Source organism: Humulus lupulus, chromosome 4, assembly GCF_963169125.1.
Source record: "Humulus lupulus chromosome 4, drHumLupu1.1, whole genome shotgun sequence".
Taxonomy (NCBI): domain Eukaryota; kingdom Viridiplantae; phylum Streptophyta; class Magnoliopsida; order Rosales; family Cannabaceae; genus Humulus; species Humulus lupulus.
In genome coordinates, this window is record NC_084796.1 from 188,207,171 (window position 1) to 188,230,446 (window position 23,276).

The 23,276-nt window shown below is 43.3% G+C and overlaps 1 protein-coding gene across 1 annotated transcript; it reads right to left on the reverse strand.

Moving 5' to 3' along the window:
* Positions 1–2,914: 2,914 nt before the first annotated feature.
* Positions 2,915–17,304, reverse strand: LOC133832736 (uncharacterized). The gene is made up of 4 exons (XM_062263044.1): positions 17,170–17,304; positions 5,771–5,786; positions 4,855–5,271; positions 2,915–4,764 (listed from the first exon to the last, which is right to left on the reverse strand). The coding sequence occupies exons 1-4, from the start codon at positions 17,302–17,304 to the stop codon at positions 2,915–2,917; spliced, it is 2,418 nt and encodes an 805-aa protein (XP_062119028.1).
* Positions 17,305–23,276: the final 5,972 nt, after the last annotated feature.

Here is a 23,276-nt window from a genome sequence, read left to right on the forward strand (position 1 = left end):
CTCTCATCATGATTTGCTTAGACTCTTGAAGGTGACCTATCTCTTTGTGGAACAAGATCAATCTTCGAGTGATCTTTTCTAGTGCTCCTACGGTGTTCCTTGGCTCCCTTATTCTTTTTAAAGCCTTAATGGCTCGGATATCCTCATAGGTTAAAGCTCCGTTCATACTTAACTGAAAACATACACTAAAGTTGTTAGCTATACACATAAGCAAAATAACTATAACTTAAACACTTACTTGGCGGTCAGATTCGGAGCTTTGAGCGTGTGTATCGAGGAGAACTTCATGCGAAGGAACCATTTCTCTGATACCAACTGTAATGACCCACTAATCTAGACTATTTGGACCATTAACGAAACTATACATAAACTTACATTTTTACGAAAATACCATAATTTTATTGAGTAACTTGTAAAAACAAGAGTTTCTTACAAAAATAGAATACTAAGAAGGATATGGGATCCCATTGTCTTTAAAAACAAAACATGATTTAAAATAAAAGACATTACATACATAATGCGGAAAATACATGTAAAACCATAAAAAAGTAAAATGAGACTACATCCTCGAATCGAATAACACTCGGCCCCTTGACTCCATTCACCATCGATACACATTCTCTAAGCGTCACGAATCTTACCGCCTCTAAAGCTATTTTCCTGCACATAAAACAGAAAGGAGTGAGCCTAATGCCCAGCAAGGAAAAATCTAACACATAGTCATACACATAAATTTCATAAGAAACATAAAGACTTAACATAATACATATAACATACACTTATTATAATGGCCATTATTACTTGGGGTCCCATAGACTAAACAAGTATATGCCCATGGGATTAGTGGGGTCCTACTAGCTAAGTAGGTCATATGCCCATAACCCATTTGGGGTCTTGTTAGTCATATGGGTCATATGCCCAAGCCTACAAACATACATACATACATATCATAACACATTTAACAACATAAAACATAAGATAACATAAGCATATAACATATTGATTCTAGCCTATTTTCCTTACCAAAGTTACTGGGATATGTGGACTGAGTTGGGACTTTTGGAACACTCCTAATAACCATAATGAACAAGAGTGAGTTGAAAGAAGAAAAGAGATGAAAAGGAAAATGGGAAGACTAAACCATTTGAGAATCATGCTTACCGAAACTTATGTGCTCAAGAACTTAGATTCCCTAACCAAAATGAAGATTAAGGTTAGAGATTGAGTAGAAGACTATGAGAAAGAAAATAACATAATACAGAAATGAACTAGAGTTTTGGTTACCTCAAAGACTTGAAAGACCAATCTACACCTCAACCGAAATACTATAGAACCTCACTTCCCAAAGTGTTTGATAAGCTTATGATGTTTAAGCTTATGTTTTTCCCAAACCAGGTGTTTATACTCTCACATTCACTTAACACTAGCAGCTTCTGAACTTAGAGCAAAAGGTGAATAGTGGCTGGGTACTAGGTCCTATTTATAGAGTTTGGGAAAGAAAGTATCTTGATTTTACTTGAATAAAAATAATGGCTTTTTAGGTGAAAATCATTTGAATAATCGTTCAGCAGAGGCTGAAGACTCGTTCAAAAGATGCTGGACTATTGAAGGAGTTTGAATGGCTAAAAGGAAATGAATTCAAAAACGTTTGAAAACATACTGGAGGAGGCGATATATCGCCCCCTATAGGCGATATATCGCCTGGACCATTGTTCCCGAGGCGACCGTGCATCGATTCGTGTTTTCCGTATCTACGTGCTGCGATATATCGCCCCCTATAGCTGCGATATATCGGCACACGCTGAATATTTAAACACGAAATTACACATTTTTAGCTAAGTTTGAATGGAGTAAACAGCCTTGACTAAGCCCTCAACGTATTCAAAGCTGATGACTGACCCTATAACATTCAAACTTTACTCCTTATTATTTTTAATCCTAAAAAATACTTAATCCTTAATCACCATTCATAACATGTGTTTAAAATCCTATTTGTTGATATCTAAACCTTATAGTATAATAAATATAATCCTTAATATCAGTCACATTAATCAAACCTTAGGTTAAACTTAATTTTCTTAAACTATAGATTAAACTTAGAAAATCTATAAGTACTACTATGAGTGTCCAAATAATTCCCAGTCTGAACCAAAAATCCACAGTAACAAAGATAATGCTATAAATACTATCATACTATTATCTATCTTAGCTAAGTAAAGTTCTTGGACTCTACATGGGGTATATGTCATTAAACATCTAGAGTACTTGCTAGCCAAAAAACCACTATCTGAAGTAAATGACGACAACATGGATTTCTTTAGAAAAAAGACTTGTGCAGATTTGTTTTACCATAACTTACAACCATAGTTGTCTTTTATTTAAATATATGTATCTTACTTTTGAATGTATGAAGAAACTATGTCAACTTCATCTCATTAAATGGTATTGAATGACTTCGTTTATTTCATCTTAATAGTGGAATGGATAAATCTTTGTCACTTTTATCTTATTAAGTTTTGTGTGAATTGGGTGTGAATTAAGTGTGAATCAAGATTGAAATATGTGTGAATCGGGATTGAACCATGTGTGAACTATGTGTGAATTATGTGTGAATTATGTGTGAACTGCGTGTGAAATATGTGTGAATAGTGTGTGAATTAGGTGTGAATTATGTGTTAATATGAATTAGGTGTGTCCGAAACAACAAACTTTAACACAAAAAGTCGTATTACTGAACCAATCTAAAAATTCAAATTCTGCAATTGAAGAGTACAAAGTAAAACAATAAAAGTACAAACTAAGCATGTCTATACGGCGGGGGACAAACAGTGGTGCACGTCACTCGATTGTGGCCCAGGACACCTCATCTACTACATCTATGTTGTTTGCTATTCTTCTCACCCTTTGATAAACGTCATTTCTTCTTTGGACGACCAGCCTTCTGCTTCACTAAAGGAGGAGCTATCATCATACTTCCTATGTCATTTGGTATCACCCAAGATTCTTCATTACCCAGCGTATATACAGATCCACCATAGGATGACAACCACACTTCAACTGTGTAGAATCTGGAGCATAAACTATATGGACTAATGCCACGATCTCGAGCACCAGCTAGAGCGTGTTCACAAGGAAGACCTGTCAAATCAAATCTTCTACAACTACATGTTTTCCTCCTCAGGTCGACATCTCCATCAAGATCACCATCCAATACTGTTATTTCATATTGACTAGACGGAAAAGAGAACGAGGTAGTGGACTTGTCTGTTAACTTTCGCAAATCAGCTTCCACTTCTGTGGCAAGAGGACTTGTAGCCGCTGATGCTGCAGTTCGACGCTCGAAAAACCATTTTTGTAAAGTGTGCCTCATAAATTCCATGAGACAAGTAATTGTCCACCCACGTGCCTCAGCAATGACATTGTTCCAGCTTTCGGCAATACCTGTAGTCATTAAATTATATCGATGACCAGGAAAGAAAGAACAAGCCCACTTTTCAAAACCCACTTGATTCTCTAAGTATTGAGCAATTGCAAGATCTTTGAATTTAATCTTCTCAAAATGGCGTAAAAACTCTCGCTTTCTATAAGCTTTCGCTGCAAGGAAGAATTCTTCATGGCAATGGTCAGTTTTGAACTTCGCACGGATATTCATGCTAACATGATGTATACAAGCACCGTGGTGTACCTCAGGAAAATTTTTAGTCAAGGCACTTGCTATACTAGTATGTCTATCAGACACGAATAATAGATTCTCCACTTCACCAATCGCTTCCTTCAACCTCAGTAGAAAATACAACCATGAGTCATTATTCTCTGAGTCAACTACTGAAAATGCAATTGGATATATTTGCTTGTTAGCATCTTGTCCCATGGCACATAACAAAGTACCTCCACACCGAGTAGTCAAGAAGGTTCCATCTACACATATAACTGGGCAGATATATGTTTTAAACCCCATTATAGAAACACCTAAGGCCATGAAGCAATATTTGAACCTACCTTCATTGTCCATTTGCAAATGAGTAACAGTTCCAGGATTTTTTTGCTCCATCATGTATAGAAATGAGGGAAGTTTCTGAAATGATGATTCTGGTGTACCTCTTATGTAAGCCAATGCATGCTTTCGACACCTCCAAGCTTTAGCATAGCTCATATGAACTCCATATGATAAACTCACATCTTTTACAATTGACCTTGGCTTGTAATTAACATCATCACCCTCAAATTTTCTCCTTATGACATGTCCAATAAGCCATGGGGATGCCTGACAGTGATCTTTATGTCGAACATCCAATGAGCATGTGTGTTCACCGAAAAATTTACGAACCTCGAACATATTGGAATTAACCAATTTTGTAGCCCTCAACCTCCATTTACATTTATCATCAACACATACTGTACACCATATATTTTTCGCAGACTTCTTTACTTTAAACTCAAAGTTTTTCTTTAATGCATAAAGATGGAGTTTCATCTTCAACTCTTTCTTGTTCTCAAATATTTGACCCTCTTTTATTTCCCACGAATTGATACTCGAAGAAGATGTCAGTAATTGAGCTGTTGAGGCTGAAGTAGAGCCTTTTTCCCCTTGATTCAACAAAAGTGGAGTACTCCATAGATTATCTTCACCAACCTGTCTTACTTTACGACCTCTATTATTTGAGGAATCATGGCTCTTCAATACTTCATTGGAGGTTGACTGTTGTAAATTATGCTTCACAAGTACATCATTGCAGGTATACCTATCAATATTTTCATTATCATCTGAGCTTAATGCATCATTATTATCATCATCACAACTGTCTTCATTGCCATCTGCATCATTATTATCATCATCACAACTGTCTTCATTGCCATCAATGCAAAAATCATCATTCACTTTGGTTTCAACTGGAGGAATAGTATACAACTCACGTGTTTTAGTAACCAAAGGATCATTACTTCTCTTCTCTATAGTAGACACACATAGGGGTGTCCGATGATTGATAGATGTTCCTATCTCATCAAGAAAAAAAGCAACATCATCATCATTACTAATCAAAGATGGAGGGATACCTTTACTTCCAAAATGATAGATTACATTTAAGTCAAGATCAATACGAGACTTGTCAGCTCCGATTAAAGTATACAATTGATCAACAAGACTATTGTAAGTGATAGTCTTTGGCACCTTCATACCCTTGCTTTGTTTAGCACTAAATGACCAACCTTCGTTCAAAACTTGTTCCCATGATCCATTATATAACACCACAATATTTATATGTGTTTGACCTGTATAACATATGACAAAAGGTTCGAAATCCAAAGGTTATTAGGTAAAACTAGCCAAAAGAAACAAGAAATAAATGTGTGAAGCAAGCATGTGTGAAGCAAGCATGTGTGCAGCATGTGTGAACCAAGTGTGAAACGTGTGTGAACAGTGTGTGAACTGTGTGTGAACCCAGTGTGAATTATGTGTGAACCAAGTGTGAATCATATGTGAACCAAATGTGAATCATGTGTTAAGTACTCGTGAACCAAGTCTGAACCAAGTATGAATCATGTGTGAACAAAGTGTGAATAATGTGTGAACAAAGTGTGAACGCAGTGACCTAAATTGCGAAAATGTGAACCAAGTGTGAACAAAGTGTGAATAATGTGTGAACAAAGTGTGAACACAGTGACTTAAATCGCGAAAATCATTCGAAAATTCGTCATCTCAACATAAAATTATTTCTTTTCACAGATTTTTTAGTGTATAGTAGTTCCAAAATTCTATTTAAACTATTACACAAGACACCCATAACCTATAAATAAAAAAAATACTTACTCATTATCAAATCAAATGTTAAATCTTCTTCAAGTTTGGGAGATGATTTTTATTTAATCTTCTTCAACTTGGGTGAGAAGAAAAGAGATGTGGGAGATAACGTCACTTTCTAAACTTGGTGCGAAAAAATGGTGATGACCTTTGAGATTTGATGATTTGAGAGAGAATATGTGTTTGCTATATTTTGTGAGAGTAGATCATTTCCATGGCTGCTAGGTACGTGCAATACAAACAAAAGAGAGAAGGGAACAACTTAATATCTATTGAAGGGTATTGATGTCTTTTTAAGTGCCTATAAGGTCATTAATGTGAGAAACATTAATGATGGGTTATGGTTATAAATATATGGTGAAAAAGGGTTAATTCATGGAGTTACCCATAACTTTTGAAAACATAATTAGGGTGTTTTGAGTTAATGAGCCAAATAGGCCTTTAGATTCCCGAATAAGCTACAATCTCAAAGCTGGGTTCTCAAAGTTGGTCTAACCCAGCTTCGGCTTCTAGCTGTGAAAGAAGCTCCAATTATTTAATATGCCAACTTTTTTATTTTTACCAAAATACTTTTAGGCAATCAGCTCATTAAATAAGTGATTTTAGCTTATCTAAAAGCTCCCCCAAAGGAGAATTTTGTTGGATTAATCCTATTAATGAAATTTACTATTAATTTCATCAACAACAAAAAAACTTATAAAGACCAAATTAACACAAATAAACTACATAAAAACAAATGACCTAGGTTTGGGAATCTGAGGACCTAATTGGTTCGTGATTTAAAAGCTGTAATATTAGAGAATTTACTCATTTGGTATCCTGTATTTTTGCAAAGTATTGTTTTGGTAATGTTATCCTCAAAATTTCAGTTCGATGACGTGGCAATTAGAAGTGACAAGTGGCAATGGATGGTCAGTAAATGGCACATTAATAGTCAATAAATGTGTTGGCTCTTCAGAGTTGTGATAAAGTGATCAGACAGACCTGATAGAATTTATGTCCGACCGGTAAAGATTTTTGACTAACCAATTAGGAGTTTGGCCGACCAGTCAGTTGTTTTGACCGACCAGTCATCTGTTTTGGTCGACCAGTAAGTCGTTTTGGCCGACCCGTCATTTGTTTTAGCCGACCAATCATTTGTTTTGCCCGACCAGTAAAGTGTTTTGCTAGACCAGAGATGTGTCATGCTAGACCAGAGGTGTGCTAGAGGAGTGCTTTGCCTATACCGACCAGAGGTGTGCTTTGCCGATGAGAGGTGCTTGCCTATGTCCTGAGTAATAGCTTCAACCCGAATCATTCTCAACTGTTGCGGGAATCTCTCAGATATCCCGGAATAATAGCTATATTATTGTAATTCATTTATATTTTATTAATTAAAGTCTGTTGGAAGAATGAAGGACCTGGTCAAAGGGAGATATCTGATGTACGATCCATGAGCCTATAAATAAATGGCTCATGGCATCATTTGAGGGGATCTGATCTTTTTAGACTGAGAAAAACTCTCTAGTTTGGAGACTTTGGGACTGTTACTTGGGGCATTTTCTGAGAGAGTTTAGAGAGAGAAACTATGTATTTTTTTACTTACACTTAAGAAACTCAGTTGACTCAAGTTCATCTGATCTTAAGTGTAGGATATATATATCACAACTCCAAGTGGATTAGGCTATTACCAATAAATTGGGGCTGAACCACTATAAAATTATCAGTGTCGTATTTTCTCTTAAAGGTTTATTGTAGTTTTGATGTCTACTCGTCGTTGGCCAAAATCGTGGTCAACATTTTGGTGCTTTCATTGAGAGCCTGAAGAGAAGAAACACATGACTATCATATCAAGATGGCGGCCAAGAATACCAATGTGGCATCCAAAAAGTCAAGCACGTCAAAAGAGCCTACTAGATCAGAAGGTCCTAGACTGCAGAACCCAAAGACTGAGCCCAGGGTCTTTCTCGAGGAGACCACTCCAGAAGTTGAACAACTCCAGGAAGAAATAGGCGCTTTCCAAGAGGAGATGATGCAATTCAATGCTCGGCAGAAGTCTTTCGCTGAAGAGATGGCCAAGCAGAGAGATGTGTTAGAGCAGCAAAGGCGCGATATGGAGGCCAGAAGCGAAGAGTTCAGACAACGATAAGAGGAGGCCGACCGAAGACATCGTGATGTAGCACTTGCTTTAGAGGGGGCTACCCAATTGGCCCAAGCCAATGCTTAAGTTGCGGCATGAGCAACCACCCAAGGAGCACGAAAGGACAATGCTAGTCGGAAGTCCCCTGTTGGAAGGACGGACTCTTGGGGACCTGACCGGAGTCGAAGCAATCAGATTGGTCGGGTAGATGAGGGAGTCCGCTCTAGAACTGCATCAACACAGAGGGAGAACTCTAGAACTCCCTCCAGGAGGCACTGATCAGAAACTTCGAGATCAAGAAGTCACCGATCGGGCAGTAAGAAAACCCCACCCAGACAAGATCATACCAGAACTCCTCGAGATAAGGGAACTTCACAGTTCAAAGATGGACATGGTCGTGATGAGGCTGATAGTCATCACACTGACCAGTCAAAGGATAAAGAAGACAACAACCCACAAGGAGGAAAAGACTGCCCGGGACGTACCGAAAAGCCTCCACTGCACCCCGGCCAATAGCGTAGTAGGAGAGGGCAAGTCCCGCGCAGTAAGCCCTCTGAAAAATTGAAGAGTACGGTGTTCGATCGGGCAGGAGAGCATGCTTCCTGGAAGGATCTAAGGGACGTTATCACCAACAAGAGGAGGATCGTCTTGGTCGAAGGGCAAAATCTAAACCGCCTTGCCAGTCAAGTAAAAATACTTGACAACAGTGCACCAGATGGTAATGCCCAACCAGGCGGTCAAGACCTTGGAACTTCATCAGTTGCACCATCCATCCAAGCCTAGCTTGACGTGCTAACAGCTGCAGTGCAAGGTTTGTCAAAATGACCTTCCCGGATGGATGCGATAGACCACCGGAGTGGCAGCCTATTTTGTGCCCGGATTAGAGCAGCCCAGCCGCCGGCAAAATATAAAGCACCGGTTCTGCCAGTATATACAGAAAAGGCAGATCCCATCAGACATGTTGGGAAATTTGAGGACCAGATGGAATTGCTCAGAATACGTGACAATTATCGGTGTAGAGTTTTCCCGACTACATTGTCGGATACTGCCCAAGAATGGTTTTGGAAGTTTAAGCCAAATTCCATTACCTCTTGGGAAGCATTCAGGTAGGAGTTTTGTAGATAGTTCAGCGCTGCCCGGACTCCACCAGATTATGCCAACCACTTGGCAGATATCAAACAAGTAAAAGATGAGTCTTTAAAGAATTATATACAGAGATTCATGAGAGAAGCCAATAGAGCAACTGCCGTAGGAGATGAGGGGAAAATGGTTGATAACTTATTGGAGCCCTTTGTGGGATAGTATACATAGAAATCCAATTTCAACATGTTATCCAAAAAATTAGCATTGATGACGTGGCAAGTAATCCCTGGACACGTGGCTGACACCTGGAAACGTTATGCTAGAGTATCGACCAGAAGACGCATTAGAAGCAGTAAGCAGCCTAGTCTTACCTGCGACCAGTCTGGTCGATAGTTCCACATACAAAGCAACATTAATGAGAAGATCTTTGTAAATCCCAAATTTATCTCACACAATCTCCTGAGTATCCGATTATTCAGGAAAGAATATTTGTAACAATCTTTTGTAATCCCCCTTGAGCCTATAAATAGCAAAAGATAGCTCAAGGAAGGGACACTTTTGGCTTTGGAATTATTTGAGACTATAGTAATTCTCCTAGTGATATTGTATTGCTCTTCAGAGGTTAGTGAAACTCATTGAACCCTTATTCTTTGATCACTCCTTTGATTCTAGATCAATAACAGCCTAAGTGGACGTAGGTTATTACCAAATCCTGGGGCCGAACCACTATAAAAATATCGTGTTGTTATTACCTTTTGTCATTACGTTCTTCTCATCATATTCATTCATATCAAGCATATTCTGACTCCGTGTCAGTTGGCCAAATCTTGGGTCAACATTCTGGTGCTTTCATTGAGAGCTTGATTATTCATTGCTAAGAAAACTAATGGCGAAAGCTACGAAGAAAACTGGACAGGCGGCCACCGCTGCACCGTCAAACCCGCCACCTCCTCCTCCTCCTGCAAGCGTGGCGGAAGATGAGCAACTTCTGGACTTTGAGGAAGAGGAAATGGATGATGCAACGTTGAAAAGTACCCTGGGCGCGTTGCAGGAAGAGCTGGCTAGTTTGAGAGCCAGTCAGAATAACGTCGCTGAAGTTATGGCGCGGCAGCAGCAAGAGATTGAACGACAGCGCGCAGAGTTGAGCGAAAGGCAGGCGGAGGTGGACCGCCGCCAGAGCGAAGCCATGGCAGCCCTCGAGGCAGCCTTACAACTGGCTAGAAATCAGGCTGCACCTGCCTCGTAGCCTGACCAACCTACGAATGGGCCACCTCAGAGGGGTCCCAATCCTAGCCCACCGATCCAGCCTTCAAGTCCGCAAAGGCCCGAGCAGCCTCAGGTGCCCCACGACAATGTCCCACTGGACCTTGAGGCACAGCCACCATCCCAAGCTGCTCGGGGTAATCCCCCGCAACAGAGGCAGAATAGGGCCGAGCATCAGCCTCGTAGTCCTAGACGCCGTAGGGATGATGGACCAAACCTACCGAACAGAGGTCAGTACCCTCCTGGTATCAGGAGAGACTCAGAGTTAGGCTCTGCGGTCCGGGGTCCCCCACGGCATGATAATGCACGGGGACACCACGACCAGCGCAGGCCACCCTCTAACGCTCGGGACGTTTCAACCAGAGACGGGAATAGAGGGAACAGTCGATCCCACCATAGCCAGTCGAGGTTCAGAGATGGCCATGGGTATAATGAGGCCGACTCAGGCAAGGGAAATGCCGGTGGGAGGAACGAAGAAAGAGGTAAAGGCAGGAGCCAGGTACCTCAAGATGACCAACCCAATAGATGGGATGCTGGGGGGCAGCCCAGGCAAAATAATGTCTTCAACCGGCTCGGGGGTAGTGAGCAGCGGAGAAGAGATGAGGATTTGCATGACGTACTTAACTATCGCCGCTAGCGGCATGGCGAAAACGTCCCCCCAGCAACAGAGGCCACAGCGATTCCTACTGCTGTGCAGGCCCAGATAGACGCCCTCAACCAGGCAGTGCAACAGCTGGTCGGGGGAAGGACTTCTTATATCGATCACGATAGGAGGAAAGACACTCCTTTCGTACAAAGGATAGCTAATACTGAAACCCCGAGCAAGTTCAAAATGCCTACACTCCCAAACTTTGACGGATATGGGGACCCAGTGTCTCATGTCAATAAGTTTGAAATTCAAATGGACATTCAGAAAGTGTCCGAAGACGCTCGGTGCAGGATCTTCCCTGCAACACTTTCTGAAGCTGCGCAGGAATGGTTTTTTAAGTTCCCTCCTGCAAGCATAGTTTCCTGGGAAATGTTCGTAAGGGAGTTCTACGGACAGTTCTACGCAGGTCGTGTGCATCCGACCGAAGCAAACCAGTTGGTTGAAATTCGCTAGCAGGATGGGGAGTCAGTGAAGGACTACATCCAACGCTTTATGCGAGCAGCAGCTGGAGCGAAAATGGTCGGGGATGAAGGCAAAATGATGGCCATAACTGTAGGAGTTAAGCGTCGTTCTCCCCTCTGGAAAAGTCTCCGAAAGGAAGGGGTGAGAACTACCCAAGAATTTTTGGACCGGGCTGATCGCTACATCAAGCTCGAAGAAGCCATTGCCGACGATGGAAAGCCCTCAGGCAAGGATAAGAAGGCTTCCAAACCCACCAAAGCCGCCAATGGGTCCAAACCTAATGGCAACGGCAAAGGCAACGGGAACGGCAACGGAAATGGCAAGAATGGTGGAAAACGGCCGTATAACGAGCCTTCCACCTCTGACAACAAATGAGCCAAGGGTAATCGTTATGAACCTTGGTTCACTAACTACACTGTCCTCGTTGAGTCCCAGGGAGAGGTTTACCAGGCCACTAGTTCTAGTGTGCCTTACAAAAAACCTGGCCCCATTCGAAAGGACATTTCGAAAAGAGACATTACCAAGTTCTGTCGTTATCATAACGACTACGGACACGACACCAATGAATGCAACCAGTTGAAAGACGAGATCGAGTTCCTTATTAGACAAGGACACTTAAGAAGGTACGTATGGGCCTCGGGAAATTCCCAACGACAAGCTCCGAGAGGCAACGAGCAGGTGCCCACGCGCCAGCGCTCACCACCCTTACAGCCTGCCCCCGTAACTGGAACACTCTTAACCATTTTTGGAGGCCCGCACCTCGCGGGAAATAGTGGAAAGGCCAGGGAACGATATGCTCGGACTCTGCGCCACGACCAGGACATCGAGATGATGACTGTGGAGGACCGTGCACCAAAAAAGACTCGGTCAGAGGAAGGTGATATAACCTTCTCTGACGGCGACGCCCAACACGTCAGGTTCCCACATTCCGATCCGCTGGTCGTGGACATCCAGATGGCCAACATGATGGTGAAGAGAGTACTGGTCGATACAGGAAGTTCAGTGAATATCCTGTATTAATCAACACTGGAACGCATGAAATTGTCCGTTAAGGACTTGGAGCCCTGCAACCAAACGATATACGGCTTCTCTGGAGAAGGACTCGCCCCCGCTGGATTGATCAGACTCCCAGTAACGACGGGTACAGCGCCTACAACAAGGACATTACTAGCCACTTTTGTAGTGGTCGATTGTCCTTCGGCGTACAACGCCGTTATTGAAAGGCCCATACTGGTTGATCTGCGGGCCGTCATCTCTATGTGGCACCTAGCCATGAAGTTCCCAATAGACGCGGGGGTAGGACACGTGTTGGGGAACCAAAGGGAAGCCAGGGAGTGCTACAACGCCTCAATCACCAAGGCGAAGAGTGGAACGTCGAAGAGCACTACCCCAGATAGGTTGCAGATGGCAGTTGATACACAAGCCCAATCCGGTGATGAAGTCACCAAATAGGGTGTTGCCCAAAGTGAGGATAGAGATTTAGATCCTCGCTTTGGGGATTTTGAAGAAAATATTGGACCTGTCGAGGACCTGGAGGAGGTCCAACTCGACAAAGAAGACCCGACCAGAGTCGTAAAGGTTGGGAAAAACTTAGAGCCTACCACGAAGCACGCACTGGTGGAATTTTTGCGAAAAAACCAGGAGGTTTTCACCTGGTCGCATAAAGACATGGTTGGGATAGATCCTGCAGTAATCAGCCATGTCCTGAATATAGACAAGACCTTTCCACCTGTACAACAAAAGAGAAGGCTGCTCGATAAGGATAGATCAAGAGCCTTAAAAGAAGAAGTCGAAAGACTAAAGGAGAATGGGTTCATCGGGGTGGCATTTTATCCATCGTGGGTCTCCAATCCAGTGCTGGTTCCCAAGCCTAAAAGCAAGTGGCGGACCTGTGTGGATTTTACAGACCTCAATAAAGCCTGCCCAAAAGACTGCTTCCCACTCCCGAGGATCGACCAGCTGGTCGATGCAACTACAGGGCACGAGATCCTCTCATTCATGGATGCGTATTCAGGCTACAACCAGATTAGCATGCATCCCCCTGACGAGGATCACACCAGCTTTCGGACCGATACGGGCTTATACTGTTACAAAGTAATGCCCTTCGGACTGAAAAACACAGGTGCGACTTACCAACGGCTAGTCAACCACATGTTTAAGGAGCAAATCGGTGTAAACATGGAGGTATACGTGGACAACATGTTGGTAAAGTCTAAGAAAGCAGAAGGACATGTGAGGGATTTACAAGAGTGCTTTGATGTGTTAAACAAGTACCAGATGAAGTTAAATCCCCTCAAATATTCCTTTGGAGTCGGATCAGGGAAGTTTTGGGGGTTTATCGTAAATTCAAGAGGAATCGAGGCCAACCCCGACAAGATAAAAGCCCTGATCGACATGAAGTCGCTTGAAAGGATCAAAGATGTACAAAGTTTAACCGGGAGGATCGCAGCCCTAAGTAGATTCATTTCGAAATCAACAGACAAGTGTGTTACTTTTTTCAATCTACTTAGGGGAAATAAGAAGTTTGAATGGACAGGAGACTGCGAGCAAGCATTACAGGCTTTGAAAGCCCATATGGCACAACCTCCCATCTTATCGAAGCCAATTGAAGGAGAAACTTTGTTTATTTAACTGGCGATTACTGAAGTTGCTGCCAGCGCGGTATTAGTGCGAGAGGAGGAAGGCGTACAAAAAGCAGTCTACTATGTGAGCAAGAGAGTGATCGGGGCAGAATTAAGATATCCACCAATTGAGAGGTTAGCATATTGCTTGATCCTGGCCTCTAGGAAGTTACGCCCCCACTTTCAAGCCCATCCTATTACAGTTCTAACTGACCAGCCCCTTCAGCAAGTCCTCCAAAAACTGGAAGCAGCTGGACGATTATTAAAATGGGCAGTCGAACTGGGGCAGTTCGATATAACTTATTCACCGCGAGCAGTAGTCAAGGGACAAGTCTTGGCCGACCTTATTGCAGGGTTCACCGAACTCCCAAACAGCGAGCAGTGCGAACAGCCCGAAGCGCCCGAGCCTCAAGACAAGGCTCCTTCGTGGAAGCTATTCACGGATGGTTCATCCAATGAATCCCACGCTGGAGCGAGAGTGATATTGATAACGCCGGAAGGGCATCGATTTCACTGCGCCATCAGGTTCAACTTCACCGCGTCAAATAATGAAGCGGAATACGAAGCACTCCTCGCTGGATTGAGGATGGCGAAGGATATGAGCATAAAGACGCTTGATATCTACAGTGATTCACAGCTGGTGGTGAATAAAGTCCTAGGAGAATATCAAGCGCGAGGCTTGAAAATGGTGGCCTACTTAAATAAAACAAAGGACCTGCTAGCCCAGTTCATGAAGTACACCCTCCAACAAATCCCACGGGATCAGAATTCAAACGCAGATGCCTTAGCCAAACTCGCGAGCGCGAAGGATGCTGACACTTTGAACATTGTGCCAGTAGAAAGACTGAGTAAGCCAAGCATACAAGCGACTGAATCCAGTATGGAGATTCGAATGGAGGATACATGGATGGCGCCTTACTTGGAGTATCTGACAAATGGTACGCTACCAACAGATAGAAACAAAGCCAGAAATCTACAAAGGCGAGCTGCTAGGTACATACTGGTCGATGGCGTTATGTACCGAAGAGGATATTCAATGCCATTACTCAGATGCGTTACACCATAAAAAGCTAAGGAACTCATGAAAGAGGTGCATGAAGGCTTCTGTGGGGATCACGCTGGGGGGCAGAGTTTGGCAAAGAAGATTCTAAGGCAAGGCTACTTCTGGCCAACTATGAACGAGGATTCGATGGAGTTTGTACGAAGATGCGATAAATGTCAAAGGTTCTCCAAGATTCCACGAGCGACTCCAAACGAGCTGAAACAGATGCAAAGTCCATGGACTTTTGCAGTATGGGGGATAGATTTGATTGGATCCCTACCTACAGGGAAAGGCGGAGTAAAATACGCAGTCGTGGCGGTCGATTACTTCACCAAATGGGCCGAAGCTGAACCGCTCGCTACCATCACGACCAAGAAAGTCCTTAACTTCGTTATCAAGAATATTGTCTGTCGATATGGTTTGCCCAGAAAGATAGTTTCAGACAACGGGACCCAATTTGACAGCGACTTATTCACCGATTTCTGCGAAAGGCATGGAGTTATTAAAAGCTTTTCTTCAGTTTCACACCCCCAGGCGAATGGGCAGGTCGAAGCCGTAAATAAAACTCTTAAAGACACCTTGAAGAAGAGGCTTGAAGAAGCTAAGGGAGCATGGCCAGAACAGTTGCCTGAAGTCCTCTGGTCGTATAGAACGTCTCACCGAACAGCGACAGGACATACCCCATTTTCCTTAGCCTATGGATATGAGGCAATGTTGCCTGTCGAATTGGATCCCCCCTCACATCGACGTCTAACATACGACCAGGACCAGAACAGCCAATTGATGATGGAATCCCTAGACTCGATTGACGAAATACGGGAGAAGGCCCAACTCCGAGTTGCTGCATACCAACAAAAAGTCGCCCGGTACTTTAACTCCAAAGTTAAAGAAAGAAAATTCAACGTTGGAGACTTGGTGCTACGACGAGTTTTCTTAAATACCCACGACCCTACTGCTGGAGTGCTCGGACCTAATTGGGAAGGACCTTACCAGATCGAAGAAGTCCTTCATCCGAGCACCTACAAACTTGCACGCTTAAACGGAGATCTCGTTCCACGTTATTGGAATGGAGAACACTTGCGCAAGTATTATCAGTGAACAGTCCTTTTTAAAGGACTGGCTTGTAATAATTTTTTTTTCTTTTTACAAGTTTAGCAAAGAGGGTTAGCCGCGCTATGTGGCTAATCACTTGTATATGTAAGATTCTATTTCAGAATCACTCGTAAAGACATGTTTAGTCCATTTTTAATACGAGATTATAAGGGACTGTGCGCAGCCAGTCATTCTTGCCAACCTTTGTGAATTTACATTTACAAGAATTTGTTCATTACGTGTGTTGTTTTGCTGTATTACAAGTATCATTTTTCACACGAACAGGAATGTTCGAACAAGTCATGGTCAAGGCAAGTGACCAAGGACCTAAAGCTCCTCGATCACTTGGGGGGCATATAAGGCACATCAATAGCAAAGCGTACCATGAGGTATGTAAACACATGAACAAAATGAGTGAAAGCATGCTAGGGTACTTAGAGTATTTTTCAAAATTTATATTTTGTTAAATCATGCCAAAGTACTATGCTGAGTTCGGTCATACGAACAAATGTTATAATAAATGAAAATATTATAGCATCATGCAATCTTTTACACTGCAAGCATCACTGCTTGGATGTAATTGTTCAAGTAAAAGAAAAAAGATTTACTGCCCGTGCAACAAAGTTTAAAACAAAAATATTGTCTTTACATCACGACCCATGGGTCGTGTAGTCAAAAAGAAAGAAAAAATAATGGAAAAGTTCAAGAGGCATTTGGGGTCGGAGGGTCCTTAGCGGCATTCTGGGTGACAGCATCCTCGGCAACAACTTCTTCCTCTGCGCCAGCCAGGCTTGGGGAAGCGGGGATCCTCGCTCTTGCCTCCTCTTCAGCCAGTTGGGCAGCACAGCGAGCCAGCTCGGCAGCCCTAATATCCTCTTAAAGATAGCTGAAGTCAGCTCCCTGATTGTGTTTCCAGAAGTTGTAGAAACATCGGAGCGTCGTCCTCTTGTACCTTTCCAGATTTTTGGAGTTGTCAAGCTCCAGCTGCTTTACTTTGCCATCAAGAGTGGCAATGGCCTCGTCCTTGGGTTTGAGCACCTCTTCCAATCTTCTGATTTCATGAAGGTGGGTGCGGCTGGCATCTTGATAGTCCTGCCTTGACTTTTTCGCAGCTTCCTTTGCAGCCTCAGCCTCTGACAACTTTGTCACCGCAGCGTCCCTTTGTTGGACCATCGCCTCCAACTCTTTGGCATGCCTAGCCTCTGCAGCCGAAAGCTCCTCGGCTGCCTTCACCTGATACCCCTCAATGGCCTTTGCCTTAGCCTGCTCGATGGAAGCCTGGGTGCGGGTGCGAGCAGTGGTTGCAGACAGCAAGGCCTGTGAATAAAGGAAAAAATTAGAACCTGTTGCGAAGAATAAAGGACTAAGGCTTGAGAAACAAAGAAGTACTTACGTTGGAAATTTCATTCAGGGTCCTGTTCAGGATCAAGTCGACCGTCATGTTTTCTGCCTCGACCATTGCATCATTAACACGGTCGTTTTTCCCGATGTGCGCAATGCGGTCCTTTGCAGCTCGTACGGCACGACCCGAAAGTTTGGCCCCAAGGGTCTCTTCCCGCCTGTCTTGTTCCCTGCTGGCCACAGCCGGAGGAGGATTCTTTGGAGCCGGAGGAGGAATCTTTGGAGCAGGAGGAGTCTCTTTCTCGGCAGGGGCTGGAGGAGGAATAGGAGTCTGCCCAGCTGGCACGTCCCTGGGAGGATCCTCCGTTCGACTCTTCTTGGCCGATCTTTGGCTTGTTTCGCCGGCCTGTCTCCGCGATGACTTCCTGCGGAGCTGAGGAACTTCTTCTTCCTCCTCAGCATTGTACAGATCAAAGACGTTAGGAGTAGCCATATCTGCGCACAAGAAAAAGCATGCATGAGAATCAAGATAAAAGCAGATGAAAATTCTTTATGCAACAGAAAAAAGGTCACAAAGTGAATACCCGAGCTACAACTACTGGTCGCTATACTATTGACTCTATTAGTCATACACTCACTATCTGGCATGAAGAAGTCTGGCCCTAATTTTGAAGTATATGTAAAGTTGCCCTCCCCGTCAAACAAGTGACAGGGAATTGGCAAACTATTCAAAAGCAAAATAGTTTTACTGTTATCATCAGAAGATTCCCCCAAGTCCACAACTGGCTCTTTGGCCTTTTGTTTCCCCTTGCCTTGGGGAGCAGAAGGTCTTTTTGCGGAAGGATTGCCCGTGGGCTCCCTAATTGTAACCCCCGTTGGCCCCCTCCGAGGAGGGGACGCTGGAGGTTGCTGCTCGGGAACCCCCTCGGCAGTGGCATCGTCTACCACGGACCCTCTAGTTTCATGGCGAGGAGCCAAGAGGCCAGACAGCCTCAAGTTTTCTTCAGTGACCAGGGCCTTGACGCTTTTTGCTGCGTCGGTCATCCTGGCCAAAGTATTGGACCTCAACACCATGTCTGGTGTTGGGGTCGGACGTAACCATGGGCCTGAAAGACAGATTACAGTTTGAGAAAAATGAAAAAAGACACCTTGATTAAAAATATCGACCAGTCAAGTGCAAGCACTTACCTCCACGAGCGAAGGCCAGGTTGTTGCTGGTTATGTCCGGTGTAAGGAAGTACTCCTTACTATACTGCCCCACGTTCGATATATGCGTGGTGTCACTCAGGAACGTCCGGTTGGTTTCCTGGTGACAGAAGTGGAAGAAACCCGTTCCATACTGTTGCAGGTTGGATTTGAGGTCAAAAAGATAGTTGACCTCATGAGGCGATGGTTCTGGCCATTTCTTGAGTTTGTACAGGATATAGAGTGCGGCCAACATTCTATATCCGTTTGGAGTAATTTGGAAGGGGGCGACACCGAAATAATTGACCACCCCCTCATAAAAAGGATGTAGAGGGAGGTAAGCTCCCGCCTCTAAGTGATACCGAGACCAAGCACTGTATACACCTCCGGGGAGGTTAGCCGTCTGGTCTGCAGCAGGACGTATAATGGAAACCCCTGTAAAAGGCTATTTCCTGAAGTAGTTAGCAACCATCCGCATTGTAACGACCCAAATTCAGTGTTTAGGCTTAAGGGCCTGGAGTAGTGTGCCTGGAGGGCATGATGGGATTTTGTGTGTGACTTTATTAAGTTTAATGCATCATTATGATTTATTGCACGTTATATGACTATTTGATTATTTGAGATGCATGACTATGTGAATCAGTATGCATGTAGAACTGATTGTCTTAGAATGAGCATGATTGTAACTTGGCCATGTTAGGGCATATCTGTGATAATTGTACTATGTGAATTGTGCCATGTGAGTGTGATGTTTTTATCAGGATGCACGCATCGAGACGGTCCTAGAGAGCCAGTTAGTCTAAAAGTCACAACGGGATGTTGTACCCAGCTCGGGAGGAGCCCAGGGGTACTTCGGGAATCTTATAAGTTGAGTTTAGAAAGAGTGATTAGTTATTGGTATTTTGGTAACCATTTGTAACTGCTGTGAGTAACAAGTTTTAAGATAGGAAGTGGTAGAATTGAAATGAAAGTGTTAAGACTTAAGTACCCTTGAAGGTTTAGCTTAGAAGGATTAGTAAGGAGGGGTAATTTGGTCTTTTGGCAAGACAAATAGACATTTTGCAGCTGGGATTTAGGGGGGTACGGTTTGGGCATTGGCTCATTTAGTGTCTTGATAAAATTAGAAGAGAAGGAAAGAAGAGGAGAAAAAGGCTAGGGCAAGCAAGGAGAAGAAGAAGAAGAGAAGGAGAAGTGGGAGTCTAGGAGGGGATCAAGGACTTGTGTGGGTTCTTCATTTGAGGTAAAGGTTTTATACATATCTAAATATGGATTTTTTGTTTTGATTTAAGGAATTTAAATGCCTAAGCTAAACATTGTTGGGTTTTGGGGTTAGTTGCTGAAATTTGAAATCATAGGAGTGGATCTTGTGTGGGTTGATGTTTTGGATTTGATTCTAGTGTTTATGGGGTGTTAGATTGTTCATATGAGGTTTGTATTTGAGTTTGGGGTTGAGATATGTGTTTGGAGTTGGTTTGGAGGTATTTTGGATGAAGGATTTGAAGGAGAAAAACCCAGATTTTCGGGTTCGTAAGGGCGCGCCGCGGCCCTGTTCTTGGGCGCCGCGGCGCGAGGCTGGTTCCAGGCGAGGGGCTCTCTGACTTGCTTTAGCGCCGCGGCCCTGTAGGGCTGAGCCGCGGCGCTAGGCCATTTTCAGGACACCAAAATTCCATTTTTGAGCTTTTGCTCCAGGGGTTCGGGGGATGTTTCCAATGACTTATTTTAGGATTTTGGGAGTCCCGAGAGTGCGGGATTGGTCCCGGGAAGTGGTTTTGGGTTTGGTTAGTATTAAAAGTGTTTTATGTGTGTTGTGACTAGGATTTCAGAGAGGCTCGTGCTAGGGGACCGTGCTCGTGACCGTGGTGCATCGGAAAGCACGGATTACAGGTAAGAAAACCCTAACACCCGAGATTAGGGCATGGGCCCATTGTGTGATTGTAGGGCACGGCCCTAGCTTGAATTGTGTGCAAATGTGTAATCTTAGATAAACTATTGTATGTTTGAATGTATGATATGTGTGATTGTAATTGAATGAACGGCAAGGCCGGGAGCGGCAAGGGCCGGGTACGGCAGTGGGGCCGGAAGCAACGCTCAGCACATGGGATGCTATAGCGAGGGTGGGACCCAAGGGATACATGAGTTATCCTACGGTAATGGCCGAGACCCCAAGCTTTGGTAAGGCCTCTGGGGCGGCATGGCCGTGCTTGTTTAAATCGATGATTTTCTTATTTATCAGTAAATTATGCCAGTAATATTATTATTGCATATGTTATGTGCTATTTGGGTTTTCTTGCTGGGCTTCGGCTCACGGGTGCTCTGTGTGGCAGGTAAAAGCAAGGAGTCTGTCAACCGGCCATGAGTATGGAGAGCGTGGGGGCGGCGCGTACATGTTCGGCCTGCCCGACTGCTTTGGTTGGGAGCTTTTTTTTGTAAATGGCTGTATTAGCTCATTCTTTTGATAGTCAAACCTGTTGTAAATCTATTTTTGAGATGTAAATGTTTTGTAAACCTTATTTTGGGATCCCAGATGTTTTATATCTAACGTTTTCAATGAAGTTAAACATTTTAAAAGATACAGCCTTAAACTCTGGTTTAATCACACTTTTGGTTTTAGAAACCACTTTGAGTCAATGAAATGCACAATTTCTGTTTTAAACTCACTTAGTAACGGCTCTAAGGTAGTAGGGCGTTACACGCATGGTCACTGAGCTGGTCAGGGAAGTGTACCACTCGACATCAGGCAGATTCTGATGCCGAGGGCGGGCCCTGGTTTGGATATTAGGGTCAGGAACAGGATTTTCTCGACCACTGGTCGAGGGAACCCTAGCCTGCGAATCAGGCTGAGCAGGAAGGTTTGGACTGTTTTCAGACTCAGGTCTTTTCTTGCCTGAGGACTTAGAGCGGGCCATTTTAGAAGGAGAAGGATGGGATACAGAAGAGGATCGCGAAAAGGGAATTTCGCGGACTCGGTCAGCCGGTTGTTCTTCACCCTCGAGCAGCTGGGCGAGAAGGTCGTCGTCAATGGGCCACTCACCTCCCCACAAATCTGGCATCAATGTCTGCAAACAGAAGAATGGGGAGGTGAGGATAGAGAATTTTTAAGAGCTTTTTAGAATAACGCTGGTCGAGTATAAAAGTTAAGCTTTTATACAACAGCATTCTAACAAAAAGCTAAATTTTTCTATACGAATAGTTTGAAAGATGGATCAAAGGGTGAAAGTAAAAAAAATTTCAAAAAAGCTTTTTCAACTCCCCTTAGGGCGGGAAAAACTCATTTTCCAACTAGCCTAAAGATCGAATTTTTACTTCGATCTTACGTCCTAAAAGCATGATCCTGACTATCAAACTAACTCATAACCTTTTTTCTTGCCTACGAAACATTCTACTCACAAGCATCTCAAACCAGAAGCAGACGGACTCAAATAGTCAACATACAGGAGCATGCACCACGAAAATTTGAAGCATAAGAATTTGAAAACTTACCAAGAAAATGATCGTGGAGATGGAAAAAGGGCCTTCGGAGATCGAGGAACTCTCGGTCTGGTTCTTGGAAATACAGAAGAAACGGTCTCCGGGGACGGTAAAAGCTCTGGTTTTTAGGGTTTCTTGTGAAGACAATGGCGTGTGTAAAAAGAAAAGAAAGACTTCGAAGGTATTATATAAGTTTGTCTGTGGCATTAGAAAGATGTAATCATTAGTTTCCCTTTTTCAAAGTATGGGGAAGCGGGATGGCCGTCAAAATCATTTCTGGAGAGCCGAAAAGACGTGATTAGACAGAAGTAGGTTACTTTTTCCAAGAACACACGAAGGGTTCTGACACGTAAGGCGGGGTTACCGAATAGTCGTTCGTTCAAAAGTTTATTTATTGCTCGTGATAAATAAACTTGGGGGGAAAATGTTATCCAAAAAATTAGCATTGATGACGTGGCAAGTAATCCCTGGACACGTGGCTGACACCTGGAAACGTTCTGCTAGAGTATCGACCAGAAGACGCATTAGAAGCAGTAAGCAGCCTAGTCTTACCTGCGACCAGTCTGGTCGATAGTTCCACATACAAAGCAACATTAATGAGAAGATCTTTATAAATCCCAAATTTATCTCACACAATCTCCTGAGTATCCGATTATTCAGGAAAGAATATCTGTAACAATCTTTTGTAATCCCCCTTGAGCCTATAAATAGCAAAAGATAGCTCAAGGAAGGGACACTTTTGGCTTTGGAATTATTTGAGACTATAGTAATTCTCCTAGTGATATTGTATTGTTCTTCAGAGGTTAGTGAAACTCATTGAACCCTTGTTCTTTGATAACTCCTTTGATTCTAGATCAATAACAGTCTAAGTGGACGTAGGTTATTACCACTATAAAAATATCGTGTTGTTATTACCTTTTGTCATTACGTTCTTCTCATCATATTCATTCATATCAAGCATATTCTGACTCCGTGTCAGTTGGCCAAATCTTGGGTCAACACAACACTTCAAAAATTTCTTGACCAAGCAGACAAGTATATGAAATTGGATGATTCAATCGAGAAAGAGGAGAATGGCATAAACAATCTAGGCGGATCGACTGACCTTCCTAAGAATGGTGGAAATAGTCAGAATGGTGGAAAGAAACATG